This window comes from Crotalus tigris, unplaced genomic scaffold (genome assembly GCF_016545835.1).
Source record: "Crotalus tigris isolate CLP2741 ecotype Arizona unplaced genomic scaffold, ASM1654583v1 scf7180000017667.1391209, whole genome shotgun sequence".
NCBI lineage: Eukaryota > Metazoa > Chordata > Lepidosauria > Squamata > Viperidae > Crotalus > Crotalus tigris.
The window spans coordinates 534,487-562,464 of NW_024096553.1; the positions used below are offsets into that span (position 1 = coordinate 534,487).

General features: G+C 37.1%; 1 protein-coding gene across 1 annotated transcript; it reads right to left on the reverse strand.

Moving 5' to 3' along the window:
* Positions 1 to 119: 119 nt before the first annotated feature.
* On the reverse strand, positions 120 to 27,787 carry CAPZA2 (capping actin protein of muscle Z-line subunit alpha 2). The gene is made up of 10 exons (XM_039337009.1): positions 27,595 to 27,787; positions 19,193 to 19,256; positions 16,824 to 16,875; positions 15,737 to 15,800; positions 13,927 to 14,133; positions 13,729 to 13,808; positions 13,027 to 13,105; positions 5,656 to 5,727; positions 3,073 to 3,135; positions 120 to 2,321 (listed from the first exon to the last, which is right to left on the reverse strand). Exons 1-10 carry the CDS (start codon positions 27,631 to 27,633, stop codon positions 2,181 to 2,183), a joined length of 861 nt encoding a protein of 286 aa, XP_039192943.1. The 5' UTR covers positions 27,634 to 27,787; the 3' UTR covers positions 120 to 2,180.
* Positions 27,788 to 27,978: the final 191 nt, after the last annotated feature.

The following is a 27,978-nucleotide window of genomic DNA, read 5'->3' on the forward strand; positions in this document are numbered from 1 at the left end:
TCTGCGCATATTGTTGTTTGCTGTTTTTTTTTAAATCTCAGAATAGATATGTTGAACATCTACTTTTGAAACTTGAATATTTTACATGTTAACAAAATATTTTGAGGATAATACAGTAGGATAATTTATATCTTTATTTTAGGAAATTCCCTCATTTATTACAATTCTAATGATAAATGTGAAATATTGTTCTGTAAAATAGAATTGTAGAAAAAAGAATACCATGCACCACTTAAAAATCTTCCCAAAAACCTTCCTTGCTTTTAGTTTGCTTCAGAGATTTCACCAAGCTATTTAATTAAGGATTTTCCTAATGGGAGTACCGGCCTCCTCTACTTATATAACTGACATTCGCACTGAAGAACTAAGATTTCTCTCACAGTATCTGTACATTTCACATCTAAATTTAACTATACTGGCATAAATGGATATAGTATCATCAAAGAATGTAACTAGATCTAATTCTTACATGTATGATCAATAATCAAAGTAGACTTAGTGAACCTAATGTAAAAGCCATCCTCTACCAACTATTTTCATACCAAATCTGCAAAACTATACAATATATACCAACTTTTGAGGGATATGCGATAATTAGAAAATACAGTTTAGCAGATTTTCACCTTGTACCTAATGTGGTATGGAAATAAAACTATACATTGTAACCATTTCATACAGGAATGTACCTGGATCATGAAGAGAGTGCCCAGCAAATTCTATTATTGCAGTATTTTATTTCTGCTCTGCTTCCTAAGTAGTCCAACAGACTTATATGCAATATAAAAACGAGTTGGAAAAAAGAAACTGATATTCTGAAAAAAAATATATGTAGCAGAATGGCACCCTTTGGAGAAAGGTGATTTTTCTGATAGTCTTCTGATAGTTCAAATAATCATAGCAGAACTGAAATAATTATTATAATAATAAGTAAAGCATCTTGCATTATCTCCCCATTATACTGTGATTTATTAAAATTTTCTCATCCTTTCCTTTCCTTCATTAATTTACTTCCATAACTATAAATATCAAATGGAAACTTAATTTTCTCCTTCAGCAACATTATGAGCTTGAATCAATTTACAAAGTCCAAACTTAACAACCGTAATTGAGACTGGCAACTCTGTTGCTAAGTGATGTGGTCATTAAGCAAAACATGCTCTGGCTAGCAACATCAGTTTCAGCAATCCCAGTTGAGTAAATCTCACATGGTCATTAGATGAAGATCCACCTGGATCCAAGCCATTTGTGGAAGAAGAGCTCCCTCCACTACAACTCCACCGCACACATCTATTTCCTTCCTTATCTCTGCCTTTAATATTTTATTATTATTATTATTATGGGCTCCTATTTCTTTTTAATGTTTAATAGGTTGATTCCTTCTTAAACTTGTTGTAAAATATATATTTGAAATGATAATCATAACTAGATAGAAAACTTGCATTTTTAATTCACAGATTTTTTAGTACATTTCAACTGAAGAAAAGACAGACACACAATGAGTATAGGATTACATATATATAACAATATGCCTTGCTATAATACAATTATGGTTGCATGATAAAAATAACTGATAAAATCCCAACTCATCAGAGGTGCTGTCAAATGGAACATTAAATGCATTTTGAACATAAGCACTAATGTTTAATTTCAACTTATTAAAATTAGATCTTGGCTTTAAAAAAAAAGTTAACATTAAGCTATTTAAATAACTGAATAGGATTGGATATAGAAATGCTTTTCTCCAGCTTTCAGAGTGGAGGGGCAGAATATTTCTGCAATATATATAGGCTAAAATCCATGTTCTCCAGAAACAAATATTTTCAAAGGAATTGTGTTTGGTAAGCTGCCTTTTGCATGACAGCAAGCAACATGGGATAATCTTATGCAAAAATATTTTTTTCAAACTGTTTAACTGAAAACTATAGGCATGTCATTATAAAAATCTAAATATATCAGAAGCTCTCAACATTTCAGCTACACTGATTTTTTTTCTAAATTGTAAAGGAGAAACAAATGGACAAATAAAAAGAGTAAGTTACCTAAGCTTTGTGTTCTAACCAAACTACTTATAGTTATTTCAATGGCATATGGCCAAGGTGATACATCACAATTTTGAACACCTTTGCAATAATTTTATTTTGTATAGAAGGACAAAATTATTTATATTTGCCATATTCATTTTAAGCATTCTGCATTTCCTTCCCAATCTTGTAGCTCAATATCTTGTTCCAGTCAATCTTTGTGCGAGTAACTGGCAGTTGTCGGCGCAAAGCCTTGAAAGTAGTGTCCGACATTGTCTGATAATTTTCACTGATAGCAGTCTGTAACAACAACAACAAAAAATTCTTAAAGAATGCACAATTTGTCGATCTAAAGCAACACATTTCCAACTGTATACTTATCATTATGTTCCAAAAACTTTTTCCATATCTTTATTAGATAAACTTGATATTCTAAGATTAAACAGAAACATTATATAAATCAAACCTTAGCATATTTTAACAATAATAGAGTTAAATACAGTACTTCTGTATTCTAAGTCACTAGGAAAACCTTATAGTTTATACCTTGTAATTATAAATATAATTTATTATAACTTGTAAGGTCAAGTATCAAGAATGCTTTTACAAGATGAAACATCTCTTTCCTAGCATCTGTTAAAATTAAGAACTCAAAATTAAATCGGTTGTATCATATAGCAGTGGAGAAAAGATAATCAAACAAGCTATATAAGGTTGGATTTTGGACTAACTAGGTTTATCTGTCATGTCATCTGTTACCATACTACTGAAATAGTGTTCCACAATAACTGTTATTGCAAATAAGTGACCTGCCAAATGTTATCTCTCTATGATCACATCCTGAATGGTTGCACATTGATTTTTATACTTTTCTGTCATTAAGTATATGCTTGGCAAATTTTATTCTATGTATTACAACCATCATGAATTTAACAGACTTCTGTCTTATTTTGAACATATAATATAAAAGAAATAAGATAAAAGTTGTCCAGTAAGATTCAGAACAGTAGCTGAAATTATATGTAGTAGTCTTATAAAATATCATTGATACCTGGTATTCATTTTCTGCAGCCTCTACGATCTTTACAAATTCCTTTGCTGTTTGGGTTTCATTCTATAAAAAAGAATTTTTTTTCTGAATTAAAGCTATCATAAATAGATAACTCTCAGTATTAAGATCAAATGTCAATTCAAATATAGTACACAAACTGCAGACAGAATAGGTGTTTTGTTTAAAGTTTAACACTTTTATATCTAGAGGATGATGTAAGAAATGCAGAAAAGCCACAATATAATATTGTTAACCATTCAGATTAACAAGCTTTACCACAATAGGTATAGACTCCAGGTTATCCTCACATAACAATGGTAATTGGGACCAGCAACAAGATAATACACTAACTTATGGTGGCAATTCTGGCAGTTCCAGGGGCCACTGTTATGTGAATCTCACATGGTTGCAATATTCCATGGTTATGTGATTGCCATATCCAACTTCCTTCCCCATCGTCTTTGTTGGAAACTGGCAGTGAAGGTCACAGATGGTGATCGCATGACCCAACAGTTGTAATTATGAGCCAGTTGCCAGGTACCTGAATCATGATTACATGACCACAGAGACATTGTGACAGCTGCAACTATGAAGAATGGTTGTAAGTCCCCTTGTCCATTGCCGTTATAACTTTGGACAGTCACTTAATGAGTGGACATTCTACAAGAACTATCTATATTGTAATGTATTTTACATGGAGTGCCTTTAAAGCAGGGGTCCCCAACCCCCGGCAGCGGCCCACTACTGGGCTGTGGCCTATTTGGAACAGGGCTCCACGAGTGGCTGGCTGGTGTGCATGCATGCACAGCTCAACTTGAGCAAGTCAGGCTGCACATACTGGCTGCCGCTCACGCAAGTTGAATTTCATGCGGCCCAGCTCCTCTCTCCCCCCAGCTGGGCTGCCAAACTCCAAAGGTTGGGAACCGCTGCTTTAAACAAACTAACTGGTATGAAATGCAGTTGCTTGGCTACTGGTGGATAAGACTCACTACCCACATATAACAGTTGTGCTATAGAGTTTGAATTGGCTTCCAAGTGCAATTCTAAGTACTGGTTTTACCACATAAACTCTACATGACTTTGCCCTCAGGTAACTTTAGCCTGTTTTAAGAGGAACTGACCCACTCAATATTTTCCTAAGAGGGAAGGTTCCTGAAAGTCTGTTGCTTTTATCTCCTTAAAGCCTTGATGATCCAAAAAGTTAGACAATATTGAATTGTTTTTGGAAAACGTTTGGGGAATAGGAAAGAGGCTGCCAGATTTATAATTAAATTATTAATTATGGTAGATGTTTCCAACTTTATTATTATTATATTCTCAAGAGATTACATAGTATGTATGTATGTATGTATGTATGTATAATAAAAATAAGTATTACAGTTTAATGCAGAGGGTAACAGGTTAAAAACTGCAAGATTGTGAGTTCTAGTTCCATCTTAGGTACAAAATGAGCTGGGTGATCTTGAACCTGTCATTTTCTCTTCAGCTCTAGGAAGCAGGCAGTGGCAAAGCACTTTGGAAAACTTGCCAAGAAAAAGCAGTCATTAGGAGTCAATACTTACCTGAAGACACACAAAAACACAGGCAGTTATGACTCATAAAATTAATGCTCCAGAAAGTATAGGTAAATATAAGTATAGATAAAGTATAAGTATAACTATAAGTATAGATAAAGTATAGATAACTTCCTCCTTTTCTTATAGCTATTTGCTTAGAGCAAATAAAAGACTGTTCATTCACAGTCAAATTTTAACTAATGGAAGTAATTTTTATTGCTTAGTCTTGCCTAAAAATAAAGCTAACATGAAAAGCTTCAATTCCTCTTCTGTTTAAATTCTTTATAATTAATTAATTTGTTTATGTTTTATACTTTCAGCAGCTAGGAACCAGAAATCCACAGGCATAGTTTCTATTTTTATTTCTGGAACAACAGCTTAAAAAATACTTTTATTGAATAAAATAGGCTTTCAAAATGAAAGAATATGAATTTGAAATCTTCTATATTAAAAAAAATCTCAAATAGTTCATGAATTTTACTTACAAATGATGCCTTGAGTGCTAATAGTCTATGCCAAAGTTTGGCAAAATGATTCAGAAAATAAATCCTGTTCAGCTTTCTAGATCAAAGTATTACTTCTGTCAATTTCTGTTAATAAAGTCAATTGTATGAAGAAATCTAAGTACTTTTTCTACTTATATATGAAGGTTCCCTTCGAAGACAATGGTGATGTATTGGGAACATACATGTATTCTGCAAGTCACAATGACAAAAAAAGTTACGTGCGACAATGTAATTTTTATACTTGTATGTCAACATCAGACACAAGTAATGTAATGACTTTGTGACACATTTTATCATGTGCCCCTTCTTATCCACACATCCATACATCAGGAATACTACCTAAAAGCGGGACAGGTTGTCTATTGCTGCTTGTATGTTCATTTTTATTTGCAAATGTATTGTCTCAAAAGCGCATGCTAAATTTTCACTAACATAAAGAAAAGAATGGCATCTTCTTTTATAATACATAATATGAAAAATATGCAATATTCCTATAACAATGCACAGGAAAAGATACTTACAGTCACTGTTAGAGAATCTTGTATGTCTTTATGACTCACTAGCTGAACATTTCCATCTTCATAATAATGAACCTATGTATAGAATGTTCACAATAAAATAATTACAAATAGAAATTGACAGTGTATATTAGTGATATTATATGCCTTCCAAAATAATAGTCCTTAGCAGATTGAGATGATTCAGATGTCAATTATTCAAATACTTTTAAACTTTTAAAACATAACTGCATATAACTTGTTGCAGATTTAAAATTACTTATATTGTTCAGATCTTATTTTTATCATTTAATGTATACCTTTAAGATCAAAGTGGTACATATACTTCTCCCTTTCCATATTTTTCCACAAAAATTAACCTGTGATGTAAGTTGGGTTGAGAGAAAGTGGCCCCAAACTGCACAGTAAGATCTTTTCTGCCTGAGAGTGGACTTGAAGAAATGTTTCTTTGCGGTAGACAATCATTATACAGCACTACACTGGCTGTATATTTTTACTTTGTATTAGAAGAGATACCAAAAATATGTTCAACTGAACAAATAAGCATGGCTCAGCCCATCTCCTTGGCAAGCCAAATTATTTGGAGCATGCATTTTCCACCAATTATTTACTCTCAACTGCCTCCCAGGCAAAGAAAATTTTCAGAGAATTCTTTTTTTTTTTTTTTTTTAATTTTTATTCATTAATACAATTAAAACAACAATGGACAAACATGACATTCCAGAGTGAATTTTTCTATCAGTTCCTATCATAGTACAAAAATTTTATAATTTTATAATTTTTTGTTCTTAACCTCTATATAAACCTCATCTTTTATACAATACAATTATATATACAATTATATGTACAGTTATGTATATCTTTTAGTTCTACCATTAGTTTGAAGTCCGAGCAGTTCTTAATTCATACCAGCGGTAAAATTTGCCCCAGATTTCGAAGTATTCGTGTTCCGTTTTGTCTTTCATAATCATTGTAAGCCTGTCCATCTCAGCACATATTAAAATTTTATGCAGGATCTCTTCTTCCGTTGGGGTTTCCTTGTTCCTCCAATTTTGAGCAAAAACCAGCCTGGAGGCCGTTAAAATGTGTAGCATTAAATAAAATACGCCTTTGTCATGTTTTTGCGTAGTTAAACCTAATAGAAAGAGTTCTGGTTTTGGTTCTACCGCTTGCTCTAATATTTCTTCCAACCAAATTTTAATCCTGTTCCAAAAATCACGAGCTCGCGTGCATTCCCACCACATATGATAGTAAGTTCCACTTTTCAAATTGCATTTCCAACATTTAGGGGAGACATTGGTATACATTTTAGACAATCTTGTGGGTGGGAGATGCCATCTATAAAACATTTTGTAAAGGTTCTCTTTGTAAGAGGTGGCCAAAGTAAGCTTCTTGTTTCTTGCCCATAGTTCTTGCCATATATGCAGATCAAAATTAAGACCAAAATCCTTACTCCAATTCAACATAGTCACTTTTACTTGTTCCTCGTACGTTGCCTGATCTAGCAAATAATAGTATAGTTTTTTAATCATTTTATCCTCCGACCCCAAAATTATTTTATCCAATTCTATTGGTTCTAATTTAATACCTAACTCTTTTTTGTCTTTCCGATATCTTGCCTGCAGTTGCAGGTATGCCCACCATTCTAATTCTATCCCTTCATCGTGGATGGTTTTCCTGGATTTCAATTCCCCTCTTTCATCTAAAATATTTTTATATGTTATGATCTTGTCTAATTGAGTAAATTTTGGGTGTACATATATTTCTAACGGTGAGATCCAACTAGGTACTTGGGTATAATTTGGTTGCCAAATTTTTGTCCATACATCAATAAGAGCTTGCCTAATATAGTGACTTCGAAAATATTTATGTACTTTATATTTATGATCCCATAATATGGCATGCCATCCTATTTGTAGGTCATGGCCCTCCAGACACAATAGTCTCCTATTTTTTAGTAATATCCAATCTCTTACCCATACTAATGCTGCGGCCTGGTAATATTTCTCCAAGTCTGGAAGACCAAATCCCCCCCTTTCCTTTGAGTCCTGTAGTAATTTTAATTTAATCCTTGCTCTTTTTCCTTGCCAGATGAATTTACACATCATTTTGTTCAAATTTTGAAAAAATTTCTTGTCTAATTTTATAGGTATACATTGGAACAAAAATAAAATTTTTGGCAACACATTCATTTTAATCACCGCGATTCTGCCCGTAAGAGAGAGCTGTAGGTTAGTCCAAATATCAAAGTCTTTTTGAATCTGTTCTATTAACTTATCATAGTTATCCCTTTTAAGCGTAGCGCATTTGGCAGTCAGTTGTATCCCTAAATGTCTAATTTTATTTGTAATTTGAACACCAATTCTATCAACCAATTCACTTTTCTGTATTTTAGTCATATTTTTGACAAGCATTTTAGTTTTTTCTTTATTTATTTTTAAACCTGCTATTTCCCCGTATCTATTCAATGTTTCCATCAGCCTAATCCCTGATTGTAGTGGTTCTTCAATAATAAAAACTAAATCATCTGCAAAGGCTTGTATTTTAAATGTCTCTTTCTTGATTTCTAGACCTTGGATCTGTTCATCTTGCCGGATTGCTCTAGTTAATACCTCGAGAGATAATATAAATAACAATGGTGATAGTGGGCAGCCTTGCCTTGTGCCTTTTTGCATTTGGAAACTCTCAGTCAGTTCTCCATTGATTATTACTTTGGCCACCTGCTTAGAGTAAACTGATTTAAACATATTTAAGAAATTTTCCCCAAAGTCCATATACAATAATTGATTAAACATAAAATCCCATTTTACATTGTCGAATGCTTTTTGGGCATCAAGAAAAATTAAACACATTTGCTTTTCATTATGTACTTCATAATATTCCAATATGTCCAAAACAGTCCTAATATTGTTTCTTATATATCTTTTAGATAGAAAGCCGTTTTGATCAATATGTATAAAATCCACTAAGAACCTTTCCAATCTTTGTGCCATTATTGCCATGAAGATTTTGTAATCTGAATTCAAAAGAGAAATGGGTCTATAGTTCTTAATTTGTGTCAGGTTGGTGTTTTCTTTAGGAATCAACGTGAGGAAGGCTTCTTCCCATGAAGCTGGTATTTTAGCTTGGGTTAAAACCTCGTTAAATAAGTCCAACAGCATTGGGCTTAAAGATTCTTGTGCAATTTTATACATTTCTGCAGGTATACCATCTGGTCCAGGTGTTTTATTATTTTTCTGTTTCTTAATTGCAACCGAGAGCTCTAAATGTGTTATCTCTTTATTTAGGAGAGTTTTAAATTCTTCTGGCACCTTGGGTAAATCGACTAGTTGTAAATACTGTACTATGTCATGGTTATTTCTCTTTTCGTCGTCCTTATATAAATTCTTGTAAAACTCATATGCCACTAGCTTTTTTCCTTCGTTCTGGCACACCATATCACCTTTGGCGTTATAAAGGTTGGTAACTCTCTGCTTATTATTGTGTTTTTTGATTTTATAAGCCAACCATCTCCCTGGTTTATTAGCATTTTCAAAGAAATTTTGTTTAGTACGTTTTATCTGCTGTCCTAGATCTTCCTTCGTAATAATATCCATCTTATGTTTAATTAAATCAATCTGTTGTTTCAAATCACATCTTTGTGGTTCATTTTGCAGGTTATCCTCAACTTTACGTAGTTCTTCTTCCAGTTGTCTTTGGCGTTGTGTTTTGATTTTGTGTTGCCTAGCCATATAAGAAATTACAACGCCTCTCATGTAGGCTTTGGTTGTATCCCATAAATTTTGGCAGTTTGTATCCTCCTTTTTGTTTGACTTAAAAAACAGATCCAATTGTTCTTCTAATTTTGATTTGAATTCTTTATGATTTAAGATTGCCCTTTTTAGAGTCCATCTCCTCGTGTTTTTTTGCCCCTTCCATTTAATTCTAATCGGATTGTGATCAGCCCAGGTATTTGTATCAATCATAATCTCCTCTACTTCTAAATTTAAGTCAGCTGACATCCACACCATATCAATTCTGGACCAAGATTGATGACGTCCAGAATAAAAAGTAAACTGTTTTTTCCCAGGATTCCTTTCTCTCCAAATATCCTGTATATTAAACTCATCTACCATTTTAAAGAAAATATCAGATATTGTTCCTCTAATTCTTTTTCTATTCTTTCCACATTTATAATCTAGATTATTATCCACAATTGCATTATAGTCACCCATTATACAAATGCTATCATGTTCCAATTGGCTAATAATGTTGTAGAGTTTTTTATAGAAATGTTTTTGCCCCTCATTCGGGGCATAAATTCCAACCAAAAGAATTTTGGTTTTATTCAAAATTACTTCCACAATTAGAATTCTGCCATCTTCGTCCTTATAAATTTGCTTAGCCACAATTTCTTGTTTAATATATACTACCACACCTCCTTTCTTATATTGCGAAAGTGCTGCGAACATATTCCCCAATTTGGGACAATTTAATAAGTATTGATGTTGTTTTTTAATGTGGACTTCTTGTAACATTATTATATCTAAATTCATCTTATTGAGCCTATTGAAAAACTTCTTCCTTTTTGTTGGAGAGTTGAGGCCATTAACGTTGATAGATATAGATTCAACACATTTCTTCCCCTCCTTATCTATGTTTAGATCTAGTTACTATTGCTGGTCTAGACTCTTGAGTTTGTAAATCCTTCCCTCTTTCCACTGTTGATCTTATCGGTCTAGCCTCTTTAATTTCCTTAAACCTACTCTCCTCCTGCTTTTCTTCATTTTTCCCTTCATCAGTGTCCTCTCGAAGCTCAACTCTTTTACCTCTAGCTTCAATGGCTTGCACCAGTGTCTCTCCTTCCTCTCTTGCTTCTCTTTCAACTAAATCTTCCTTACTACCAAAGTTTTCCCTGTAGAATTCCTCTGCTTTTTCTATTGAGTCTAGGCGAAACTTTTTCTCCTGCCATGTTACCAGAATTCCTTCCGGAGTTAGCCATCTAAAATTGATATTTTTCCTTATCAGTTTGGAAGTTATGTATTGGTAAGGCCTTCGCAGGTCTCTCACTCTTTTGGGCACTTGTTTAAGTACAATCAGCTGTTTACCTCGATATTCCAGTGTATCATCTCTGAATCTGAAAAGAATTTCATCCCTAACTGATTTCTTAATAAACCTAATGTGCACTTCTCTGGGAAGATTGTGTCGTCTTGCGTAATTTGTGTGTATTCTATAGGTTTCATCTATCTCATTGGCCATCTCCTCTCTTGTAGACCCCAACGCTCCTGCTAGAATATCTGACATTATTACTGGGAGATCTTCACCTTTCATCTCTCCTACATTTTGAAACCGTAGATAATGTGCAGCCTTCTCAAGTTCCAAAGAAATAACTGTGGTTTCTAATTCTTTATTGGCTTGAACTAGCCTTTCATTCATTTCATCCACTCTCTGCTCTTCTTTATCAATCCTTTCCTCCATTTCTACTAGTTTTTGTTCATTTTTCATAAGTTGGTGGTGGAAGGATTCAAATTTCCCATCCATAGATTTAATTTTATCTTTAAGTTCACCTGTATCATTCCTTATTTCACCTATTTCTTTTTTCAGATCTTCATGGTTTTTACACATTAACTCTTGCATTGATTGCAGCATTTGTTGCAAGTCTTTAAGTGGGTTTGCCCTATCTTTTTGAGCCATTTCTTCTAGTGATCTTTGCCTAACAGAACCTGGTTCCAGCAATGTAGTTTGAAGTGTCTGCTTTCTCCCTATTCCAGCCCTTGTAAGATTTGGAGTGCTAGACATTTTTTTCAATTTTCCAAACCAACCTCCCCACTTATTTACAATTGTTAAAATGTTTTCCAGAGTATCAAAGTTGTTACTAAGAATCAAGAAGTTCTTAACATTACAAGGAAAGGGCAAATTTGCTACACAGTCTCTTTCCCTAGTAGTTTTTCCCTTCCCACTCTTACAGCAATTCTCGATTTAACCAGCAGGTGTCACTCTAATATTGTCTCTGGTATTAAACTTGTCTATTCATTCCAAAATGTCTACCTCCGTTTTTTTCCTTCCAGACGATCTCTCTTGTGCCTTAGAGTAGCTAGCCTTCCAGGGCTAAATTTCAGTCTCTGGAGTAAGGGAAGAAGGAGGACGCCCCCTTTCTCTTCTCTACAAATCCAGCCAACGTAGCAAGTAAGCAGGCAAGCCTTTTTAGCCAAACCTTCCTTTTCGCCGCTTTTCCAGGAGTGAGGGAAATCCCTCCTCCCCTCTTGTAGGCTACTAAAGTCGGTAAGTTTCAAGTGAAATCCTCCAGTACGATCTCACACCGGATCCCTTCTAGCCAGAATCTCTGCTCAGATGAATTTGACTGGAACTGTCATGTCACCGTCCAGCTTTTCCACCGCTAAGCTTCGGCCAGCTGACTGCTGTCATTTCTTCACTGCCGCCATTGTCGGCCGTTTCCCCTTCTCCGCTTGACTTGTCAAAGCTTCTCCTGGGTTCGTGGCTCCTGGCTGCCGCCTGAATCCACTCCCCAGGGCGCCTTGTTGTTCCCAGTCCCCCTCCAGGGAACTAGGGATCACAAAGGATCTGTCAAACAGTCGGGAACGGGGTTAGATGCTTCAGAGAATCATCCAACACACCCGTTCTTCCTGGCAGCTGGCCCCGCCCCTCGAGAATTCTTGATATTGGTGTCCAAACAGACATGTACTTATTGGCAAAAAATGTAGCCAATTCCCAATGTACAACCACAATTAAGATTTAATAACCTCCATTGTTAAGTGATGCAGTCATTAAAGGAGCCACATCTAATTTTATGTCCTTGTTTGCTCCAGTCATTAAGCTAATCCCCTGGTTGTTAAACGAATCCAGCGCTTCCCACTGACTTTGCTTGTTGGAAGCCCTGTGGAAAGGACCCAAAATGATGATCATGTGACCCAGGTTGCTGGACCATTGTAAATACATGCCACATGTCAAGCATCTGAATTTTGATCACAGGACTGGGGATACTGTGAGGGTTAAAAGTATCAAGGACAAATTGTAAGTAATTTTTTTCAGCAGCCTCAGCAGAGGTCATTAAATGAATGACAGTTAACTCAAGCAGTACCTGTAGTGGCCTGTTTGGAACCAACTTGCAAGGCTAGTAAGAGTGGCAGACCGGTGCACACACGGACAGCTCAACTTGCACAAGCAGCAAATCTCTCCCCCCCCCCCCCCGCCAGGCTGCCAAGCCATAAAGGTTGGGGACTGCTGCTTTATGGTGTATATAATATTTTAAATTGTTTTGTACCTCTTCCCAATAGAAAAAATGCAAAATAATCTTCTTTAATAAATTATCTTTCAGATTTGCATGGGATATTATTAGGCTATTGAGTTTATTATGGAAGATCAGAGTAGCCATACCTGAATTTTTAAGATACCTGCTACCTGGGTGGTTGAAGGCATTATTGTGAATTTCCATTCTGATCGCCAACGACCATTCCTTTAAAAAAACAAAAAACAAATCCATAAAAGGAGACAGTTGAGGGAGAGAAGAGCGGAGGAGAGAGAGGGACAAAGAGAGAGAGGGAGAGAGATAACTATGTCTTGAAAATTATCACTACAAAATGCTTTTTTAAAAAAACAATGTATTTCAAGGAGCTCTGCCTAATCACTCCCTAAAGGGTTTTTCTAATCTTCAACTCTTTACACTATATTTAAATTAAAAGTACTAAAAACTTTAATTATTTAGAGTTTGTATATATTTGTAATGAAATTTCAATTCACATACACACTTGTATATTAGGCATAACTTTTTCACATTAAAAAGTGTTTATGCAATATAGCTCAAAATCTCGGTCCAATTTAATAATATTGATCTCTCACTGAGGCCTCTGCCAGTGCCCTGAAATTTGCCCTGGAGGACTGAAGAATCTTTACAGCAAGTTTTGTGAGATACATTTAGGAGAATTAGCAGAAGGGAGACTAGTGTGCCACAATTTAAATATATATAACAATTAATATTATCCAAAATGAATGTATGTTTTAAATTTAAACATGCTGAAATCAAAGTGTCAATAAAACTTTCTTTGGAACTTATTTATAAATAAAGTAGTTTATACGTACCAAAAATTCTTTGCTTGAAATTGATGACTTTCAATGCAAACAATAATGGTTTGATGTCCATCAATAGTTTTTCCATATACCTTAACCACAAATGGGGAAAAATGTTAACTTTCAAACTTTAGATACTAAATAAAAAATTAAATTATGCAACCTAAATAATAGTTTCAATCCAAGCATTTTCCAGATTGTGATACTTACTGTGCAGACACCATTTGGATAGTGTTCCTTCACATATGCTCTCATTGCTGTTTCTATGGAGTTTCGCCATGACTCAATTGCATTTTCAACATCGTGAGGCTTTGGATCTGTAGCCTCCTTTCGTAAATGATCAAATTTAAAAGCAATCTTGTTTTTTGGATCTAAAAATTTCCCATTGCCCAAATCACCATGCTCTGTTATTAATACCTACAAAAAAGTTATAAAGGGGCATTTCTTAGTTAATATCTCTACTTCTTTTAATTAATCACAGTACTATTTATACACATCTGATATTATAGTGTACATTAGCATTTTTAAGTGCAATATCCATCACATATAAAGAATATAAAGCTTGAATATAAAATAAAAACTCATTAATATCAATTAGTATTTATTTTCATAGAACTCTTCCACCAAAAGAAATAGATAATTAAATCAATTATGTGATTGGCTAACAACATTCTAATAATTTTTCTTCCTTTCAGTTTCTCTCCATTTAAATGATGCAATCCTCTGCAGATACAACTCTTTGCAGCTCTGTACCTATGATTGTCTCTGTTGCAATATTTGGAGAAAAAACGGTTCTCAATAATAGTGATTAATTAATAAAATCAGATTAGAATGGACTATAAGACATGCATTGTGAAGTTGTTGCAGCACCAAAACTATTGATTTATTCAATCAGCTGCAGAGTATATTGTTCAGATACCAGATACTCCATAATTAATCTAAAATGTTTTCTATAAACTGCATTACCAAAAACCACTTAATTAAAACATATTACTATTTTGCCCCACAACAAGCTCTTGTTTGGCTATGGTCAAGGATGCTGAACAACAAGGTGTCAAGGTTCCGACTAATGAACCCAAAAAAATCAGAACTCTGAGGGTTAAATTTTCCTCAAAGAACATGTTTATTGGATACATAATATCGGCAGGGTCAAAAGTGAAACCAATTCTAAAATTCCCTCCAGGAATTCAATGTAACTAAATATAACACTTCCCTCCCCTTTACTATGCTATGGATCACGCTACCCAATGAGTGCAATTTGCGGGGTTTGTGTCCTTTCTTCTCTCCACCTTCCAGCACCTGTGGGGATGACCTTGGTTCCCAAGGGAGCGATCCATGTTTAGGCTAGCTGCCCTTGCGCCTTCTTCTCCCCCTTCCCCCCAACCTCTGTGGCAACTGAGTAGGACAAAGATGGCTTCAGCCAGATTCATTTCAGAAGTTGACACAAGACCCTCTCCATTCATCACCAGGACTATGCACAACCCATCACAAGATAGAAATCCTGTAGGCCAGCATGGAAAACAGCTATTAACTTAACATCTACCCAGTTTAACCCCAAGAATGCCTGGAGAGAGGAATGGTCCAAGATACCTTATTATGGCCTAACCATTAGTGATCCCTCTACCAAGCCACCTGGTTTGATCTGCCTGACTCTGTTTGGACAAAATTGAACAGAATTAGGTGTGATACTGGAAGAAATCCCTCTGCCCTGTATCAGTGGGGATAAAAGATTCCCCTTGTTGCAATTGTGACATTGATATGCAAACAATTAAACATATGGCGCAACATACATCCATAACATACATTCTCTGGTACCTTAGACGATTTGCATGAAGCAACACCAGGGATCATCACTTGGATGGCTGAATTCAAGATCCAGTTATGGGACCATTGACATACCCACATAGAAGTTTTGTATATAATTATGTGCATTGTGTGTATATGTTTAATTCTCTTCTGTCATAGTCTCATCATATGCTAAATAATAATAATTTTCAAACTTAAATATTTTCAAGGATACCTGTTCATCATAGCCTTCTATTTTAGCTGGAGTAAACTGGTCCAAATTATACTGTGCAAATGCGCTAGAAAGACAAGAGATATCACATAAAATTTTTGCTACATATTAAAATAAGTAGTAAAACAAATATGTACTTCTGCACAAAGTGCAGATATTTATCTCTAATCAGTATATCCTCTAGATCAGAGGTCCTCAACCCCTGGACTGTGGACTGGCACCGGGCCATAGCATGCCAGAAACCAGGCCGTGCAAACAAGTGAAGTCCCATCCATGGGATGCAGGCAGAACACAAAACCACACTCCCTCTGGTTTGTAGAAAAACCTCTCTCCATAGAAATGGTCCCTAAAAGATTGGGACCCGCTGCTCTAGATAAGTCAAGACATGACTTGTTTGTTTTTAGATTAACATGATGCGTGAATAGGATAAGTAAATGAACTATGCTGTTTTTAGCTGTATATAATGGATCATATATTGGTTTACACAGTGACTTAGAGAAATGCATAATCTGTATTTTCCTATTTCTTTTTATTTCCAACCAAATCACTGGTTTGGTTGGATGCAAAAAGTACTGATAAGAAACTGACAAAGTTTCACATCTCTACTATGCTCATACACAAGACTTACTGGACTGTTCAACAAACTAGAGTTAAAAAAAGTCTAATTCAATTTATTAAAAAAGCAGTTTCTGAAATATTATCAAGTTTATGAGCCATGGTGGCGCAGTAGTTAGAATGCAGTACTGCAAGCTACTGCTGCTGACTGCCGGCTGCCAACAGTTCAAATCTCACGGGCTCAGGGTTGACTCAGCCTTCAATCCTTCCGAGGTCTGTAAAACGAGGACCCAGATTGTTGGGGACAATATGCTAACTCTGTAAACTGCTTAGAGAGGACTGTAAAGCACTGTGAAGCAGTATATAATTCTAAGTGCTATTGCTATTTTAATTCAGCAAGTAAAATTTTGAAAAGGCAATGAGAAATATTATTCTCTTCCTTGCCTACTTATATGTCTGAATAGAAATTTTCAATAGAGTCATCCTTTCTTAATGAAATGAAAGATAGGTATCGTATAAAGAAGTTAATACTTACTGTGCTGCTCCTTCCCTGAGAAGATTATCATTATTAAGTAGCAATCGAACATCTGAAAAATACTGAGCATTAGTATATGGTGAATATACTGGATATAAACCCAGTCAGAAAAATATATGCTAATAAATAAAAAAAAATCCATCTCAAATGCATGCCAATCAAACTAAAGGTTTTAAATGCTACATATTTGGTACCAGTTTGTATATGGGTGAATATACTTCTTGAAGTTTCAAAGGAAATACCATTTACATTTTCTGGGGATCTGTTCTATATTTAACTGGACATGACTTTCTATTTCTGGCCAAAAAATGAACAGATTTATATATAATATAATAACTATAGTATTAAAAAGCTTAAACAAGCAAGCTATAGAACAAAATATAACAAGCATTTAACCGCTGAAATTTTAAAATTCAATCAAAATTTCTTCTTACATCCCAATATACACATAATAAAGTTCAATGTTTATTGTAAACTGTCAAAATCTGCACTTTTATAAAGAAACAGAATGTATCACATAAGTTACAATGGCATTATGTTCATGGTCACTAATATACAGCTAAGGACTAAAGAACTAAAATGTTTTAAAGTTGAAACAGCAGAGTGTCCCAAGGTTGGAGCACTCAACCTTGAAACATTTTACACATTTCTAGTATTTACTACAAGAAAGAAAACATCAATTTACAGTAACAGGGCTGAAAAAAAAATACTCTGGCATTCCGAAGCTCTTAGTTCCTTTTACCAGCTCTAAAATGTTGCCCAATTGTCACCTGCCATCAGCTCACACTTCAATGGGTCTTCATGTAAGTTGATGTTACTTCTATACAAAATGCTTTTCTTTCATATATAGCAATTGATCACTATCTCTAAAAGCATTACAAAAACATTAAAGGCTATAACAGTGGTGGCGAACCTATGGCACACGTGCCAGCTGTAGCACTCAGAGCCCTCTGTGGGCACATGCCCTGTCGCCCCAGCTCCGCCTCCCCCCGTGGCTCCCTCCACACCAGCAGCCCCCGGGTGCAGTCCACGCGGATCAGCGCAGCCAAGGACATGGCAGCCGGGCAGCAGGGACAAGACTCTGCCCTCGTGCCCCATCGCGTGCAGATGATGCTGGGGGGCGCGGGCGGAGGGCGTGGCTTCCATGGTGCTGCAGGGCCACCTGGGCAATCTGCAGCAGGCCACAGAGGTGGTGGGTGGACCTGTGGGTGGATGGGGCGGGGGGATGGAGTGGGGGGTAGGCAGGGGGGTGGGATGGTTTTTGGGCACTCGGTCTCTAAAAGGTTCGCCATCACTGGGCTATAAGATAAAATAACAGCTATATGCTTCTTTGATTCATAGGTTTCAGAGGAAGAAAAAAATGGGGAGAAAATAATGAGTAAAAACCCACTGGCAAGTGTTTATGCAGGATTTGAGGCAATAGAATCACTCTGAGGTTGTCTTCCTCAAGACCGGTACCATTTTAAAATGCCTTATAGCTTGATAACCACCAGTTTCAATTTTAAGACAATTAGCCTCTACAAAATTATGTTAAGTCTATTCTTTTTGCTAACACTTCTTCAGCATCTATTGTGGCCAATTGTTTATTAAAGTCATTTTTTTAAAAAATATCTCATTCTATATCATTTTCTCAAATCCCCTCAAACTCTTCATAAAAGGGAGATATGCAGATCTCTTAATTAGAGCTTGAACCAATGATCAATTCCACAGCTTAGTCCCCCACTGTAACAAAGAACATGGACACAGGGGAGGACTAATTATACTGTATTCTAAATAAAACATTTCTAACGTATCTTATAACTTTAAGCTTATATTCAATATAACTTTTTTTCAGAGCTAACAATACAGAAATTTTAAAGAATAGTCAATCATACATACATTTATCTTCAATTAAACAGAAACTTTGAAAAGTAACTCAAAAGCAGATGTGTACAAAATGCTTCTAATTTAAACTATTTCATATGCAAAGTCCTGCTTAAAGCTTGACAAAATCAAATCTTTATTTTGTTTAAAGATACCCAGCATAAGATAATATCAATAAGAATTACATCCATTTCAGTAATAGGGAAATCTATGACATAAAAAAGATTAGTTACAAGATACTATAATATTAAAACACTAAGTATCTATATAAAAGTTATTAATTTTATTATTAAGACTAAGATTTACTAAGTCTTGATTTTAAAACAATTGTGCTCAAAACAAGCATTTCAAGCATCCTGGAAGTTTGGAACAGCAGCTTTGGATTCCAAACAAGATGCTTCAAATTTGAAATGACCAAACTTAAAACAGGACATTTCTATTTGAAAAACGGATGCTGCACTGTATATAGGCTATCTGAAATGAAAATCAGCATATGGCTTGCTCACCATTAAAGACCTCATTGAATTCTCCTGGTGGAGCGTGGATGATGAATTTTGCTGCTATGCGCACCTGGAATGAAAACAAATGGTATATTTTTCAACATAATTTGTAAAGGAAACAAGAATACTGTTTTAAGAAAACTGAAGTGTTAAAAGAACTGGATTTATTTTTAAGGAAGAAATGTAAGTATACCTTAATTCTACTATACAATAGTTATAGAAGATTGGTTGTTAACTTAAATGCAAAAAACCTGCAGCAGCAGTAACACAATTTAGACATAATACTCTGGAAGACAAAGAAAATAATCATCTTTCAGGAATGAACTGCTTGAAATATCTCAGAACAATATTTCTCTCCAATTCAGTACTAACTTCAAAGGTAGGATTTTTGTTAACATTGCAATCAAAAACGGAAGGTTTACTTTTTCTCCTAAACTAATATGACTCATAATTATAAGCTGTCTCCCAATTATACTATTTAAAGCAGGTGTTTCTTTATAATGAAATGCTTTGTCAAATGAATGAGCACAAAATAACATACAATAATGTGGGTTAACTTTTCCAGTATTTCAGTAAACTGCTAACATGCATAACTTTTAACACAACTTTTAAATTCTTTTATTTTATCAAATGTAATACATAACATAAATAAACATATTACTGTTAAACAAGAGATCGAGTTTTTTTGCAATTGTAAAAATGGCACTACCGGTATTTATAATCTCTTGTGACAAAGCAAAAAAATACTGGCACAAGACTTTCATTTTAATTCAGAAAATTCTTAAAATAAATATAAAATTAAAGACAGAAGTCTTCTTTTTAGGTCTCCTAGACAAAGGGCTTGAAAATTATTTTAAATATTGACTACAGCAAGAATTTTGTATGCACAGAGAAAGACACATCAATTCCCACAATGGAAGAATGGATGCTAAAGGTGATGGACCTGTCAAAATTGATTGCCTAAATTAAAGATAAAAATTTATCTAGTTATGTTTCCACTTGGAAACTGCTTCTGAACTTAATTCTCAAAACAAAAAAAATGAAAATTTGATTTTAGGTTTTTGTCTAAATTGACTATGTTGTTATAAAATGGTGTCAAATAATTAGAAATGTAAAAAGATTGAGTTTATAACTTTTCTTTTAACTGCACTGAAAAAAGCTGGAAGTCACTACCTTTTTTCTTTCTCTTTATCCTTTGCACTTTTTACCCTTTTTGACTTTTTTATATTTGTATTTTATCTCATAATAAACTTTAATAAAACTTTGAAAAAAATATTACCAATCTGAATCAAACTTGCCCTGCTGCTTCTGGGATACTTCTTGGCTGCGGCAGGCACAATTCTGGCCGCCAAGCAGCTGCCCATGCTGCTACTGACCTCATGGGGACTCTTAGTCCACCTGGGAGTGCTGCTCTCAGCAGCTCTGCTGGGCTGCTCCTGCCTAGTGCAGGGCAAGTCAGCCCAGATCTATGACCTCCAGAGAGCCCCACCTGCTACAGGCCTGCCAGGGCTCCTTTGCCACTGGCCATCTATGGACCTTACCTGCTACCCAGCTCGCCGCCAAGCCCCGACTGCTACCCAGCAGCCTCCACTATTTCCCACTGGAGCTGCCTCATGCACCCTGCAAACCTGGCGATGAGCCCCTCCTCTGCCCTGTGCGGCTTTGTTGGGTGTCTGGCAGGTGGAGGGAGGCAGCTCCAGCCCCCTCCACCTGCCAGGCTGGGCAGAAGGCAAGGTGGCAACAGTAGCCGGTGGCAGAGCAACTGCAGGTGAGGTAGAGGCTGAAGGCAGCCAAAGGCAGCCCCATGCATGCCTCGCACAGCTGGCATGAGAGCTGCAAGGCCCACCAGGGCCAGGGCACCTGCAGCACCGAGTAGGCATGCAGGCCAGCACACAGCAGCCCGAAGGCAAGGCAGCACAGCTCCACCAGCGGCCGCTGGTGAAGGGGCCCTGGCAGGGCGGCGGCGGGTGGGGCTCTCCGGAGGTCATAGATCTGGGCTGACTTGCCCTGCACTAGGCAGGAGTAGCCCAACAGGGAGGCAGAGAGCAGCACTGCCAAGAGGGCTAAGAGCTCCCGTTGACCAGCATGGGCAGTTGTGCCAGTTGCTGCAAGCAAGTGACAAGCGCATCAAAACCGAAAGCAGACTACTCATTGAGTATGGTTTGTCAGCCAGTTACAAATCCATCTGGTGGTGATGCTGTCTATCCCACATTTTTGTAGCTTATCAAGAAGTAGATTGTGGTCTACTTTGTCAAATGCCTTGCTGAAGTCTAAATATACTATGTCCAGTAGTAGCATTTCACTGGTCTACTAATTTAGTCACTTTGTCAAAGAATGAAACAAGATTAGTCTGGCACGATCTGTTTTTAACAAACCCATGTTGGCTACCAGTTATAACTTTATTTGTTTCTAGATGTTCACAGATCTGTTTTTTTATTATTTTTTCCAGTATCTTCCCAGGTATCAATGTCAGGCTGATTGGCCTGTAGTTTCCTAGGTCTGGTTTTTTTTCATTTTTTATTTTTTATTATAGATTACCAAATGTAATCTACAAATATACATATTACTGTATATAAGAAAATTATAGAGGTTTTTTGCTTAAGACATACAAAAAATAAGAAATGAGAGATGCTCCTGTTAACTTCATGTTTATGACCACAACGGAAATCAATTTAGTTAAAAGCAAACCCATATATCATGTTCATGCCTTTATAAGGCAATAGCAATATTTACTTAGATTTGTATTTACAATTCTTGCAATACAGAAATATGCATAACTATGACAGAGATTTTGTGATCATTTATAATATTTGTATTATTTATATTATCAGTATATTTAGTAATAAACCAGTGATTATTCATAAGTATATAGGCTGTAATATAAAGTAGCTTTTCTTTCTCTTTTTTCCTTGGGTTGCATTTTCAGCCTTATTTGTTTCATTTCTAATTTTTTTCATCTTAAAGAATGTTACAGGGAAGTGGGTGGACTATTCCTCCCTCACATATAAATAACATGAAAAAGCAGGATAGTAGAACCTCATTGCCACATCTATCTCTATATTACTAAAACTCTAGTGTTTCTACCCTCAAATTAGCCTACCACAACAATTTTTGAATCAAGATATCTCAAATCTGCTAACTGAAGGAATGCATAAAAAAATCTGGGATTCATTAATCCTGAAGAATTGAAACTTTCATGATGTCCAGACAGGTTTTATTCATAAAATTGTGGCCATTCCAGCAATCACACGTCATGATTTCCAACATTCCCTACATTTAACTAATTCTCTTCTGAAAAACCTCTGTCAAAATTTACTATCAAGTATTGGTTATCTTTAAGTATATTCCAGAGTTATTTTAAGGATATGTTATGTATCTGTAAGAATCTCATTGGTTTTACATTTGAATTAAGCATACTTGGGAGTAACATCTTCAGAGGTTTTATCAGCAAGATGTAGAATGAAAACTACCGGTGTTTGTGGAGCCTCAAGGTACAGACCTGACATGTTTCTGAAATTGAAGTAAGGATCATTTATACAGGGTTCCCCACCTACCCTTGGGTTTGGGAGGGAAATCTATTAAGCCTAAATGAAGATCTGAATGCTTGATTTTAGATGGGAAATAGGAGGAACCTTACTTAAGACAGACAGAGTTCCAGATTTTGTGCTACTTTCTCATCTTTCTTTAACATCCTATTTCTTAGTTATCCAAATGTCCAACTCAGAATTCCTGCTGATTTATTTACAATTCTTTGCAAATTTGTATTCAGAATATGCTACAAAATGCAGTGTGTTTTGAGGAAGTACGGTTCTTGTTTAAAACTGAAAGTTGCTTAATATTCCCCCATGGAACCTACCTAAATTATTTCCTCATACATTTGCATTTCCTCTTTACTGTAAACAAGCATAGAGTTGTGCACAGTACAATAACTTGGTTCCTAAAGTAAAAGTACTGGAGGAAAGCTGCCCATCACCTCTTCAATGATATTACCAACTATGGGAGAAAGGTGAGGCAAATATAAATTCCTTGTGTAAATTCTGTTTATACAAAGATTGTTCTCCTGGGATCTACCTAAGATCATGCATATTGCAAACAGGAGACTTTTTTCTCTTTTTTCTTCCCAGATTGCTGTATTATCCATCAGAGAGACTTCTGGAAGATATTTCAAACTTCTATATGAAAACTGAATTTGTATATATTTCGATAGAGACAGTAAATCAATATTACATATTCAATTAAAATATCAATTTCATACTCAATGGCACTTAAAACTCAGAATCTCATTTCTAAATAACCATTACAAAGCTTAATTTGCCTCATGATGAAGAAATTACTACTTAAGTGATCAATACCTATGATTTTTATATTCTAGAAGAAAACAGAGCTTTTGGGAGTACATCAAGAACATAGTTTTCAAGAATGCCTATGTAATATCTATTGTGTTATCAAGAATTTCAACCTAAATAAACAACCTAAAGGTAATATTTATAAATATAGTGAACAATAGTTGATTCATTAGGTCAGCGATCCCCAACCTTTCCAGCTTGGCGGCCTGGCATGGGGCTGAGAGGGGGGATAGTTCTGTGTGAGTGGCAGATATGTGCGCACCGCTCCATTTGTACAAGCACCCACTGCCCTCACAAGCTCCCACTACTTATGAAGGTGATGCTACATGTGTGAGCACAAGCACCCGCCACTCATGTGAGCGGAGCTGCATGTGCAGGTGCACTCATCTGCCGTTTGTGCAGCCTGATTCCAAATGGGCCATGGTCCACTAGTGGATTGCGGCCTGGGGCTGGAGAGCCCTGCATTAGGTTATCCTATCAGATATATATCCTGAAGCTGGTAAGGAACATCAGAAATGTTCTTTCCTTTCCTCCTTTCCACTCTCCCGCCCTCTTTTCTTCTAGCCTCATCCGTCGTTCCTCCCATATTTATCCCTCTTTCTTTCCTCCCTTTATTCCTTCTGCACTGTTCCTTCTTTCCTCCCCTTTCCTCCTCCTTCCCTCTCTCAAATTTCTACTGTTTCCCCATTTACTGTGCTTGTGGAAGCTTGCAGGGAGCGAGTCATTGGGAAGCCAACTCCAAGACCAGCGCAAGTTATGTCACACATACTGGATAAGCATATAGGTGGGCGGGGTGAGTCAGGAAGAGTGCTGGAGAGATGCTGTGTGGGTCAGGGATGGAGCTTACAGGTCTCAGCTTGGGTCAGGAAGGTTTGCAAAGTGGGCAAGGATTCATGGAAGAATGCAAAAGGTATTGTAGGGATCAAGGAGGGCACAGGGGGGATAGCGTGGATTGGGGAGAATAGTGTGGACTGTAAGGATACATAGGATTTTTAACCTTCCCTTCCTAGAAGACAGGTAAGTGGCTGCTAGTGGGTGAGGGAGGGGGCGAGGGATTGCCAGAATGGCTGAGAAACTATCAGGAACCTTGAAAATTAGGATCATGTGACTACAACAGCAGTCCAGCAGCTGAAAAAGCCACAACTTCCCCAATTTAATTTCCTCAGAAATCATACAGCCTGGATTTTGGAGATATTCTGTAAATTAGTCCATTTGAGATACCTTGGAACAAAAATAGTTGCCCTGTGTTTCATCCAGTTAAAGGTTATAGAGACAAGAGTTTTAGTTGTATAATAGACATCATTCTTTCAGAGATATTTCCTTATTAGATTCCTCAATGTCTTCAACAGAACTTCTAATGTACTGCTTTCACTGGAAAAGTTGGGATACATTCAGAGATGTATATACCGAGAAAATAGCCCTAGTTGAACTAGATAGCAATCAAATATTAACACAGAAAATATTTTATGACATTCTGTATTAAGTGTTTATGATAATATTTGTCATAAAATATTTTATAAAATTTGCCAAATTTCAGTTCTAAGAGAGTTATGGGTCACAGATTTTGAACACATTCTGTAAATTAGTCTATTTGAGGTTCCTTGGCTCAAAAATTATTGCTCTGTGACACCTGCAGTTTGGGCACCTTTTAGAGACTGAGTGCCCAAACTGCAACCCAAAACCCACTTATAATTTATCGCCGGGTGCCAGGTGGGCGTGGTCCACTGGGTGGGCGTGCCTATGGTGGTCATGGCAGATTGGGTGGGTGTGGCCAAAGTCATGTGATCACCTCGATGTTGCTCATGGGGACAAACGCCTCATAGGGAGGGACGCCTGTGAGGTCTGGGCAGGGTTGGGGGAGATCCAGGGGGTCTCTGGCAGGTGGGGCGATGGGCAGGAGGCTCGTCCTGCGGGATGAGGCGAGGCAAGGCGAGGCAGGGCGGGGTGCCATTGTCACAGGGCAAGGTGAGGCAGGGGCGGCTGCTGCCTGACACCATCGGCCCCTGTACACAGAGGCCAGCAAGCGCATGGGTGCTGGGATGCATCCGGCCATGTGGGACCTCGGTGAGTTAGTGGGCGGCTGGTTGAAGAGGGACGGTTGCCATCTCCGGGGCATGGTGCGCGTGCCCACAGAGAGGGCTCTGAGTGCCGCCTCTGGCACGTGTGCCAAAGGTTCACCACCACTGCTCTATGATGCACTGTTTTGCCCAGTTAAAGGCTATGACAACGAAAGTTTTAGTAGTATACAGATTGATGTGAACTTAAGAGTCTATGGTTCCTACTGAAGTCATTGAATACAGCTATCCTTCTGGACACAAAACCTCTAGATCACAGTTCGGTTAATGTACAACTAAGCTTTGGATAAACTAACCTATTTATTGAATAAATATAAATCAATTCAATTATTCATGAATTCTTTTATATTTCTTCAATTGGATAATAGTGGCATGAAAGGAAGTTATTTCCTTTCAATTAACCAAATCAAGCTAAAGACCATCTTGCAAAATTTTGATTTGATCCTGGCCAGTGGTCATTTCCTTAACTGCGGTTTATTAAATCTACAATTGCCAAACTTAAAACATGTAGTTTGGATTCATGCAATTAGGTTTTATTGAACAAATTCACAATTAACACATCAAGTAACTTTCCTATATTATGGCTTACCAACTTGCATGAATCTAAACTACATGATTTAAGTTTGGCCATTGTGGATTCTATAAACCATGGTTAAAGAAGTGACACTTAGCATAATAGGATTAAATCAAAATTTTGCAAGATGTTCTTCAGCTTAGTTTGGTTAATTAAAGGGGAATGACTTCCTTTTCATACCAGTATATCAAACTGAAGGACAAATATAAAATAATACATAAATGATTTGATTTATACTTATTCAATATCTATTGAATGAATAAAACCAGGGAAAAGAACCTCATACATCTTAAAATCTAGCTGTAAAACAACTTACACATTACAGAAGTAATGTGGGAATGTGATAGCTGCATGTTATAAACATACACGTGTCAGAAGAACACGAGCCAGGAAGATGGTTCAAAAACATGCTTAGCAACAAACAATGATTCATTATTAACTGGATTTTCACATCATGCTACATATAAGCCATCATTATAAATAATAACAGATAGATTGACAGATTGACAAAAGCAAATGCAGGTAGGCCACATTCTTTGCTATGTGAATCGAAACACTAAGTGAGCAATTTCTAGCATGGATCTGAGTAAAGGGAAAGGGCATGCAAACTTTAAGACTCCTAGGAAGAAGTGATCAGGAAGAAATTATTCTTTAACCAGCCAGAATTACCCTCAGCACCAGATTAACAAGCTGCATCTGGAGAACCCAAAATAGAAGCAGTGTGGGAGCCCCTTCCAAGCAAAACATTAGAACATATAATCAGATCTGCAGAATAATCCCTCAAAATTCGAGTCAAGGGCTAGATGTCAGAGAAGTCAGGAGCGGTAAAAAAAAAAAAAAAGTGTCCCCCAGAGTCACCTTTTGGAAATCACTTCATGCCACAAGAATAGATTACGGGCCATGATTAAATCAACTGAAGTGGGCTATGCCATCCACCAAGAAACTGCCCTAAACCGTTCCAGCGGCAAGAGAGGCGGCGGGACTAATCCCAGAGGCCGAAGGAGAGAGAGGGGCTGACCAGGAGCAGGAGGAGCCCCTTTCTATCAGCCGGACTTTCTCCGGATCAAAAAGGAAAGGCAGATCCAGGGAGAGGCGAGGAAGGTGGGGTGGAGACACCGGATCCGCCGCGCCCGCTTTGCTTCAGCCCCAGCTCGGCGCCTGCAGCCTATTTTCAGCCATCGGACCGTACAAGGAGCGGAGAAGGCGGCGAGTAAAGCAGGCCTCGGGCAGAAGGAAAAGAACCTTTCCCAGCTGGCAGAGTTGACTTGACGGCTCGAGCCTGCTCCACATCCGCTTGCTTAATTTCTTTCTTCCTTCCTTCCTTGTCCCCGGGAGGGGGAGAAGGAACCACCACCACTTCCTCCTCCTCCCTTCTCCCCCAACGCGACCTTCTGCAGCGAGGGCTTTCTTTACCTTCTCCTCATCGGAGAGCTGGTCGTCCTGATCCGCCATCTTAGCTCCTGTCCGGTCAACGCACGAGGAAAAAAAGAAGCCCCGGAGACTCGCAAATCGTTAACTGGAGAAGCCGCCAAGGCCCAGTCACCGTCTCCGCCCCTCAGTCAAGCAAGGAGGGCGGGGCTCGGACTCGGGGCGCGGCCTCGAGGCAAGGCGGAGGTGGAGAGGGAGCGCGAGGCCCAAGCGCGCAGCGCAGCAAGCAAATGAAGGGAGCTGGAGCGGAAGAGCATGCGCAAACGGTCTTCCGGGATTGAGGCCGTCATCTGCCGTACCTGGGTTTTCATTTTATTGGTCTCTCTTTTTAGGATTACGAGTTTAAGCCTTCGAGCGTTATGCTTAAAT